The 10,756-nt window shown below is 34.4% G+C and overlaps 1 protein-coding gene across 1 annotated transcript; it reads right to left on the bottom strand.

Moving 5' to 3' along the window:
- Positions 1 to 209: 209 nt before the first annotated feature.
- Positions 210 to 1,154, bottom strand: LOC130881007 (olfactory receptor 4K3-like). The gene has a single exon (XM_057780186.1). It carries the CDS (start codon positions 1,149 to 1,151, stop codon positions 210 to 212), a length of 942 nt encoding a protein of 313 aa, XP_057636169.1. The 5' UTR covers positions 1,152 to 1,154.
- Between the last annotated feature and the right edge of the window lie 9,602 nt (positions 1,155 to 10,756).

Raw genomic sequence — 10,756 nt, 5'->3', positions numbered from 1 at the left:
GTGTGTTTAGAACCCTTTCCTAAGTTAGGTCAGGTCTTATGTGGAAATTCTGACCCAATGTTGGCAGAACATAGATTAATATAAATGGGTTAATTATAGTTGTAAAATCTAGTTAGTAATAAGCCTGAGCTATCAGCCAATCATTTCTAATTAAGATTAAGCCTTTGTGTCTGTTATTTAGGAAATGAAGGGACAGAAAGAAAGTCTGCCTACAAAGAAGTTCCTTTGTAATGGAGAAAGTTGCTTATGAACCTTTTCATAGCATTTTTCATCTCTTTATTTCTCAGTGTATAAATGGCTGGGTTTAGGAGAGGTGTAAAAACAGAGTAAAACACAGCAAAAAATTTGTCCAACCAGGTGATATTGAGTGGCCACACATAGATGAAAATACATGGTACAAAAAATATCATAACTACTGTGATGTGGGCACTGCATGTGGACAGGGCCTTAGATGCACCAGATTTAGAGCTCTGCCGAACAGTGATAAGGATATATGTATAGGAAATGAGCAACAGAATGAAGCATGTTACAGCCACAACCCCACAGTCAGCATTCATTAATGTATGTAAATAATGAGAATCTATGCATGCTAACTTGATTACTAATGGCATATCACAGAAAAAGCTATCAATTTCTTTTGGGCCACAAAAAGGTAACCGGACAATCACGACTATGTAACTTATACCATGTATAAAGCCAGTGGTCCAGGAAGTCAACACCAACCCAATGCATCTTTTCAGGTTCATAATGGTGAAATAGTGGAGTGGTTTGCAGATGGCCACATAGCGGTCATAAGCCATCACCACCAACAACACCATCTCTCCTGCAGCAATGCAATGGGCAAAGAAAACTTGGGACATGCATCCTGCAAATGAGATGGTCTTGTTTTCCCTGAGAAAGTCTGATATCATCTTTGGAGTAGTAATAGAAGAGAGCCACATATCGACAAAGGACAGATTGGCCAACAAGAAGTACATGGGAGAATGGAGATGCGGGTTAGTGGTGATTAAAACAAGGATAACAATATTTCCAGACACGATGAGCAGATAAAGTACCAAAAACATCACAAAGAGTATGACCTGAACACTCTGTGAGCGGGCAAGTCCCCAAAGTACAAATTCTGACACCACAGACTGATTGCCTCCATCCATTTCACTCAGTGAGTCCTCAGAAGTGATCTACAAATCAAGGAAGATTAGGAATTAGCCATATAAGGAAGGCTACTCCCTTTATAGAACTTAACATTCACTTTGAAACTTACCGAGATAAAAATACATACATATAAAGAGAAATCTAAGGCAACTATGAGTGACACTGCTGCCCAAGTGAAAGCTAATGAGCCAAGAGCAACTCCCCATGAAGAGAAACATCGGGTGTGACAGTTACCCATACACTCTATCAGGAATGTTTTTCATTTAACAGAGCAACAGAGAAGCAGGACAGCAATGTAAAAACAAAAAAAAAAAAACAAAACAAAGCAAAATATGCGGTTTCTTAAATAAGTGGTCTGAATTTGTCACTAGCAATCATAACATTCCACAATGAAAATAAGAGTTAATATTGGAAACTGATTTGGGGTTGCGTTTGAATAACAGTGCAAATGGTCTGATAGGATGCTAAAATTTTTGGCCGCATACTTAATTTTCTCATTGGGCATCAGTAGAATTATTTCTGTGGCATTGGTAAATTTAAATTTTAGCTTAAAACTATAAAGTAAATGATTTGAAAAACTCAGTGAGGAAGCAGAAAGAACAGAACACCATATAAGATGTACATAGATACCAGGCTAAAATGTACAAACCAGGTTCACAAGCTGGGTGGTGGAAGCGCACACCGTTAATCCCAGAATGTGGGAGGCAGAAGCAGGTAGATCCCTGTGGGTTCGAGGTCAGCCTTATCTGAGTTGGTTCCAGGACAGGATCCAAAGCTACAGAGAAACCCTGTCTTGAGAAACCAAACAACAAAACAAACAAACAAAAATAAAAAACAAGTTCACAGTTGTTCATTAATAAATGTATATCATTGAAGTTATCTATTCAACTAAACTGATTAACAAAATACTACTGCAAATACCTGTAGGAACAGATTGACCAAAGAACACGACAAAGCATATTCAGATCTGAGCTCTGAAAATCACAATTAGTTCAATCTTAACAGTATAAAATTTGATCTTAAGTTTCATAAACTCATTTTGAGAGTCCTTATATTTTGAAATATTATAGTTTCCTGACATGAGCAATATATCATTTGTCGTCAATCTATCATCAGTATATTTTTTCATTTATCTACTGATCATCTTTGTTCTTTTAAAGAGCAGAATAAATTGCATAAACAAGCAAGCATAGTTGTTCTTTAACTGCCATCTTTTGATGAGTATGATATTATACTTTCAGTAACCAACATTTACTCATATCAAAGCACAAGCAGGGGGCTTAAACTGATCTAGTGGACAATACTCAAGCCTGATAATGGGTAGTCATTACCCATTTCAGCTCACTACATTGACTCTCACATTGCTTTTCAACTTTATTTTATCCTAAATCAGATAAACAATAAAACCCTGAATTCATCATCAGAATTATTTTACATTACCATTTTCTAAGGACTGAAAGGGGAGGAGTAAGAATGAAAACCAAGAAAGTTCTGAAAATGTCGGGTAACATAACCATCTGCTATAAGGAGCATGATGGCAGGTAAGTAAACACACATGCCTTTCAGAGATTTACCAAATATCTAAGGAAAATACACCAATTATACAGCAGAATTCTTGTTCCTTGAAACTTTATTTTTTAACCTATCAAAAAGTTTCTGGTCAATCTGAATTATTTGGTTTTGCTTTTATTATTTCTTTAACTTTTAATATTATGATATAAATATAACATTACTTCCTTCCCTTCCCTAACTCCAGATTCTTCCAAATACTCTTTGTTCTCCTTCATATTCATGACTTCTTTTTTGTTTTAGCATAAATGCATACATATACATAGATATATATGCATGTGTGTTTTACATAAAAATGTGTTTATGTGTGTATGTATATATATGCATATATATATTTACATATTCCTAGTTATAAACTGCTTAGTCTGTATGATGTTTTTTGTACATATGTTCAGGGTTAGCCATTTGGAGTGGCAGAACCAATTGACATTCTTTTTCTTTAGGAAGTCTACTTCTCCAACTCTCAGTATCCTTTAGATCGGCAGTGATTCTTTGTTAAAGCCTCTTGGGCTTTTCCCATTCCATTTTGGCATATCTATTGGTGTTGGGTTTGTTGAGCTCACTTTTGAAAATCATGAGAGAACTGTACTCACTAAGAGAGAGTAATCATTTACAGAGCTATGTCAGACTGTGCTTTGGGACCTCTCCTGCAAAGTAGAACCATGTCTCAAGAAATGCCTTTTAACAATCTCCTCTAGTATTATAGATGTAGGACACTATTGTATCAGGCCTCTGCGAATGCAAAGTATCTTATAGCTACTTTCTGATACATAGAAGTGACCATACTTTAACAGACCTATTTTAATGATATTATTCAGACTGCTATGTTTCCTTGTAATGATTGGGAAGCTAGTAAAAATGGTACCAAATAATAAAATAGCTTAAAGATTGTTAACCATTCAATTTAATGATGGGTTATGAAAATACGTAGTAAAGTATACACATAATAACCATTAAGCCATAGAAGAATCCAAATTAACTGTATGTTGAAAAAATTTTACTTGTAAATTTAAGGCCAAGGATTTTTAATTCTCATTTGAAATCATTGTGTAATATATATCTGTGCATAATGTGTGTTTGTGTGTGTGCATATTTGCACATAGGTATTTATTGGAACATATTATATATTTGCACAAACATATTTATAGATATTTACACACACATACATAATCACCTTTCTTTAAAATATTTGCTACAGTTGAGATATACCCATTTGGCAACTATGAAATATAAATATGGAAAAGACACATTCAATATGCAAATTGTTTTTCAGGATCATAACAACTACTTCACCCTTCTTTTTTTTTGCCCATGATCTATCAGTATTTTCAAAGACCTAATGAAATATACTGTTTGTTAAAATGTCTCTGTAATTCTTGAATCTAAATTAGCAAGAATTCTCCTAGAAAATCTACTATTGGATTACATGTAATAAATAAAAAATTAATGAACAGAAGCAAACTGAACAATCATCCTAAGAATCTAAAAGCAAATTAATATTTTATTTATTTTTCAATGTTGTTTTTTGTACTGATTGGCCTTCAATCAAAATACTAAACTTTGTAACAGTATCGATATTTGAATTTCTGTATTTATGGTTATAGTCATAATTACACAACTTAAGAAGATAGTATGTGATAGATACTGATGACTATGTGTTTAAATAACCCCCTATTAAATTGAATATATGACAATCTTTAAGCTATTGTAATATTTGATACCATTTTTACTAGCTTCTCAAACATCACATAGAAATAAAACATTCTTAATAGTAGTAGTTTGTAATACCTTGCTTAGTTGGCAGATTGCTGTGTTGTGGATTTTTTTTACTATATATGTTTGTTCTGTTTTTGGTTGTATTTTTTTTTTTACTTTTTAAATATGTTTTAATTGGAGTAGAATCACATACATTTCCCTCTTCCTTTTCCTTCCTCAAATGTCTCCGAAGTGTCCCACATATTCTTTCCATGCTACTTCTCAACTGTGTAGCCCGTTTTCTTTGATGTTTATTGCTACACACATGGTTTATATATGTATGTGCATGCACAAAAGCATATAAATAAAATCTGTTGAGTCTATTTTTGTAGTTGCATATGGTTTCAGAACTGACCACTTGGCATTTGACAGAAAATTAGGGGACTCATTCCTACAAAAATTAATTCTCTTGTCCCAGCAGACAATGATTGGCAGAAATTTTAAATCTGATTTTCACAATTTCCAATTAACCTGCTTTTATTTTTACTCTTATTTTTATGCTGAAAGTTATCTTATCTACTATTCAGTCTTTTATTTAAAATATATTTTATCCAGTTAAGAAGTAGGGAATATTTGGATAATGTTAGCAGTACTTTATTTTATGTATGATCAGATAAAGAATGATGACATTCTGGATGTAGATATTAGAATACATGAAATAGGAGAGGTGGAGAAAATATTTTAATTGACCTCTAATAATGACAGAGGACAAAGAAATCATTCTCAATTCCACACATAGGGGTATAATTAAAAAGAGATAACCAGAAATATTTTAAGAATTACCTTATGAAAGAATATCAAAGAGATGAGATAATTTACCGTACTCAAAATTTTCTTTCCGATCAGAAAGAAAACATATCTAATGTGTGCTTATGAAGACATCCATATTGTGTAGAGACAGTCTTCCCCTCATTTAGACCTATATTTGCCTCCTGAAATTGTCCCAAGGGAAAATTCACTTGTTGTATGTTCTGATCCAAATGAAAATGGTGGAGATAATTACTTTGGACATTAATTAGGGATTTTTTCTGCTTAAGGTGATACTAATTGATACATATTTGTGAAAACAGAAAGTGACTAACCCCCTCTTAGTTATCCCAGCTTTGATTAAAATTAGACAATTTTTCAAAATTATGCTCTCCACAGATAAGGACTAAGGAGATGCTTTCTGATGCCTAGTCTCTTAGTGTATGTATATATTCAAAGGGGATCATTTTTTGAACGTACACAACCATTTTCTGTAAAAATGTAAGATATGACCAGAACAAAACCCATGTTGTGAAAGTAATAATGTCAAGTCTGCATCAAATCTTTGTTGCATGATGTGCTCCATAATTGTATGTGATACTGGCAAGAATGAAGTGTATGCCACCAACATTAACTCCATGGAATATAAAGAAATCTTCTATTGTTTTAGAAAACTAGAGAGTATACCTTTCACTTCAATTTTAATTTCACTTCAGATGGAGTTGCAGTATATACCACAGATAACAAAATAAAAGTGCTACAGTTGATCTTTTTCCAGTTGGTATATCTAAATTGTAATTATCAGCAATCACTTCACAATTATCATGATATTTTGTTGATAAAAATGTACATACATGTGTATAGTGTAACATTATTAGCATCTTTAACCAAATGAGACAACACTGAATATTAGTAGAAATTTCTTATAAATATTATGTGACGCCAATAGACATAATATAGACTTCTATAAACCTAAAATAAGGGAAACTGACAAGAACATGTTCTTAAGTGTACATTAAGGTAGGTGAGTAAGAATATCAACAATATTAAAACTTACATGTGTTCTTTCTAGCCTGGTTTTTTCAATGATACTATATATTGTCATTACACGGACTGTAGTATTTTGAATTGTGCAAAGCCTGTTTATTTCCCTCTATTATAACAGAGTAATTTTCATACTGTGGTAGTCTTCCTCAAATGATTCACAGAAAAAGACATAAACACTTTAATGTGTTTCAGAAAATTTATTGTCTAAAGTTACGCCACCAAAGTCTGAAAATTTTATTTCATGTCCTGGCTCCAAAACTGAAATTCTTAGGAAGAAAATTGTATACGAATCCTTCAGAGAAAACCAGAACACCTCTACCCCTACTCCCACGCCCCCAACTTTTGCCCAGCGATCTTGTTTGCTTCCAATTTCCAGGAGGATCTAACAATGTTTTTCTTTGGCTTCACCTTGTTATTTGACTTCTCTAGGCTTAATGTCCTTTGTTTATGGCTAGAGTCCACTAATGAGTAAGTATATACCATATTCATCTTTTAGGGTCTGGGTTATCTCACTCAGGATAGTGATTTCTATTTCCATCCATTTGCATGTAATCTTCAAGATGTTATTTTTTTTACAGCTGAGTAGTACTCTAATGTGTATATATTCCATACTTTCTTTATCTATTCTTTCATTGAGGGGCATCAAGGTTGTTTCCAGGTTCTGGCTATTACAAATAATTCTGCTATGAACATAGTTGAACAAATGTTTTGGTAGTATGATTGGGTATCTCTTGGGTATATACCCAAGAGTGGTATTGCTGGATCCTGAGGTAGATTGATTCCCAATTTCCTGAGAAACCACCACACCGATTTCCAAAGTGGTTGCATAAGTTTGCATTTCCACCAGCAATTTTTTATTTTAGCCATTCTGACAGGTGTAAGATGGTATCTGTTAAGTTCAGTACCCTATCTTTTGTTGGGTTAATAGAATTTTAATGTCTAGTTTCTTGAGTTCTTTATATATTTTGAAGATCAGACCTCTGTCTGATGAGGGGATGGTGAAGATCTTCTCCCATTCAGTAGGTTGCCTTTTTGTCTTAATGACAGTGTCCTTTGCCCTACAGAAGCTCCTCAGTTTCAGGAGGTTCCATTTATTCACTGTTGCTCTTGTTGTCTGTGCTACTGGGATTATAAGTAGGAAGTGGTCTCCTGTGCCCGTGTGTTGCACTCTACTTCACACTTTGCCTTTCTATCAGGTTCATTGTGGTTGGATTTATATTGAGGTCTTTAATCCATTTGGAATTGAGTTTTGTTCACGGTGATAAATATGAATATATCTATCACGGTGATATATATATATATATATATATATATATATGTTATGACATAACATCCAGTTATGTCAGCAACATTTGTGGAAGATGCTTTCTTTCTTCCATTGTATACTTTTAGCTTCCTTGTCGAAAATCAGATGTTCATAGGTTTGTGGATTAATATCCAGGTCTTTGATTCGATTCCATTGGTCAACCTCTCTGTTTTTGTGCCAATACCAAGCTGTTTTCATGACTGTAGCTCTGTAATAGAGTTTGAAGTCAGGAATTGTAATGCCACTGGAAGTACTTTTATTGTATAGGATTGTTTTGGCTATCCTGGGTTTTTTGTTTTTCCATATAAAGTTGATTATTGTCCTCTCAAGTTCTGTGAAGAATTTTGATGGGATTTTGATGGGGATTGCACTGAATCTACAGATTGCTTTTGGAAGAATTGCCATTTTGACTATGTTGAGCCTCCCAATCCAAGAGCAAGGGAGAACCTTCCATTTTCTGGTATCCTCTTCAATTTCTTTCTTCAAAGACTTAAAGTTGTTGTCAAATATATCTTTGACTTCCTTGGTCAGAGTTACCCCAAGATACCTTATGCTATTTGTGGCTACCGTGAAAGGTGAAGTTTCTCTGATTTCCCTCTCTTCTTCTCTGTCCTTTGGGTATAGCAGGGGTACTGATATTTTTGAGTTGATCTTGTATCCTGCCACATCACTAAAGTTACTTATCAGCTTTAGGAGTTCTTTGGTAGAGTTTTTTGGGTCACTGATGTACACTATTATATCATCTGCAAATAATGGAAGTTGGACTTTTTCCTTTCCTATTCGAATCCCCTTGATCCCCTTATGTTGTCTTATTGCTATTGTTGAAGAGATATGGAAAGAGAGGACAGCCTTGTCTTGTTCCTGATTTTAATGGAACAGCTTTGAGTTTCTCTCCATTTATATGATATTAGCTGTTGGATTGCTGTATATTCCTTTTATTATATATAGATATGATCCTTGTATCCCTAACATCTCCAAGACCTTTATCATAAAAGGGTGTAGAATTTTGTCAAATGCTTTTTCCACATCTAATGAATGATCATATGGTTTTTTTCTTTCCGTTTATTCATATGATGGATTACATTGATAGATTTTTGTATGTTGAACCAGCCCTGCATCTCTGGGATGAAGCCTACTTGATCGTAATGGATAATTTTTTGATGTCTTCTTGGATTTGGTTTGCCAATATTTTATTGAGAATTTTTGCATCGATGTTCATGAGTGAGATTGGTCTGTAATTCTCTTTCTTGGTTGAGTCTTTGTATGGTTTTGGAATCAAGGTAACTATAACTTCATAAAAAGAGTTTGGCATTTATTATAGTTAGGTACAACCCTTGTGCTTTCAGTTCTAGTAATGTTTCTTTTACATACTTGGGTGCTTTTATATTAGGGGCATAGATATTCAGGTTTGAGACTTCATCCTGATGAATTGTTCCTGTTTTGAGTATAAAGTATCTATCTCCATCTCTTCTGATTGATTTTAGTTTGAAGTCAATTTTGTTAGCTATTAGTATAGCCACTCCTGCTTGTTTCTTAGGTCCCTTTGATTGAAAAACCTTTTCCCAACCCTTTACTCTGAGGTGATGTCTGTCTTTGTGGTTGAGGTGTGTTTCTTGTAAATAGCAGAATGTTGGATCCTGTTTTCACATCCATCCTCTTAATCTACGACTTTTTATAGGTGTATTGAGTCCTTTGATATTAAGTGATATTAATGACCAGTGGTTGTTAACTCTGGTTATTTTTTGGTGGTAGAGTTTGTGTGTTTCCTTTCTTTGAGCTGTGCTGGTGGAGGGCTATTAGATGTTTGAATCATGTGAGTGTCGTTGGCTTTTTTGGGTTGTGATTTTCCTTCTATTACTTTCTGTAAGGCTGGGTTTGTGGATACGTATTGTTTAAATTTGTTTTTATCCTGGAATATCTTGTTTTCTCTATTGATGGTGAAAGAAAACTTGGCTGGGTGTAGTAGTCTGGGCTTGCATCCATGGTCTCTTAGTGTCTGCAGGACATCTATCCAAGACCTTTTGGCTTTCCTGGTTTCTGTAGAGAAGTCAGGTGTAATTCTGATAGGTTTACCGTTTTCCTTTGCAGCTCTTAATATTCTTTCTTTTTCTGTATGTTTTGTGTTTGATTATTATATGGCTAGGGTTTTTTTTTTTGATACAGTCTATTTGGTGTTCTGTATGCTTCTTGCACCTTCATAGGAATATCCTTCTTTCTGTATTCTTCTTTCTGTATGCTTCTTGTACCTTCATAGGAATATCCTTATTTAGATTGGGAAAGTTTTCTTCTATAATTTTGTTGAATATATTTTCTGGGTCTTTGAGCTATAATTCTTCTCCTTCTTCTACTTCTTAGGCCTTTTCATGGTGTCTCAGATTTTTTGGATGTTTTGTGTTAAGAATTTGTTGGATTTGCTGTTTTCTTTGGTCAGTATATTTAGTTCCTCTATAGTATCTTCAGCATCTGAGATTCTTTCTTCTATCTCTTGTATTCTGTTGGTTATACTTGTCTCTATAGTTTCTGTTCATTTACCCAGATTTTCAATATCATGCCTTCTCTCAATTTGTGTTTTATTCATGCCTCCATTTCAATTTTCAAGTCTTGAACTATTTCCATTACCTGTTTGATTGCTTTTTCTTGGTTTTCTTGGGTATCTTTGAGGGATTTATTAATTTCTTCTAACTTTTTGTTAGTTTTCTCATCCATTTCTTTAGATGAGTTTTTCTCATCCTGTTTAATGGTCTCTAACACTTTCATAATGTTATGTTTAAAGTCTCTCTTCTACTTTTTCTGGATTAGGGTGTTCAAGTATTCCTGTTGTATGTTTGCTGGATTCTGGGGTTACGTTGCTTTTCAGGTTGTTGGAGGAATTCTTGCATTGGCACCTGCCTATCTCTTCCTTCAAATGCTGTTAGGAGAGTCTTGGCAGTTTGGTCTGATCTTTGCCTTGGCCTACTCTTTCCTTGGGGGTTTTCTTGGTCTACCCTCTCTTAGGTCCCTTCAGCACTGGAGTTGGCTCTCAGATCCTCTTCACCTTTAAGTAGGCTGTGGTGGTGGATCTAAGGACCCCGTAGATGGAAAGAAGTGCTTGGGGGTAAAGCTGGGATGGGATAAGTAAAGAAAGGCAGTACCCAGGGAGAAGCCCGGTGAATGATTACAATGTTTAGGGGATTGAAGCGT

The sequence above is a fragment of the Chionomys nivalis genome, chromosome 9, assembly GCF_950005125.1.
Source record: "Chionomys nivalis chromosome 9, mChiNiv1.1, whole genome shotgun sequence".
NCBI classification, from domain to species: domain Eukaryota; kingdom Metazoa; phylum Chordata; class Mammalia; order Rodentia; family Cricetidae; genus Chionomys; species Chionomys nivalis.
The sequence above is the reverse complement of the archived record's forward strand: the minus strand, read 5'-3'. Positions and strand labels throughout refer to the sequence as shown.

Bases quoted from the DNA above. Each gene is read 5' to 3' on its own strand.
- LOC130881007 (XM_057780186.1), bottom strand. From the start codon at position 1,151: ATGGATGGAGGCAATCAGTCTGTGGTGTCAGAATTTGTACTTTGGGGA.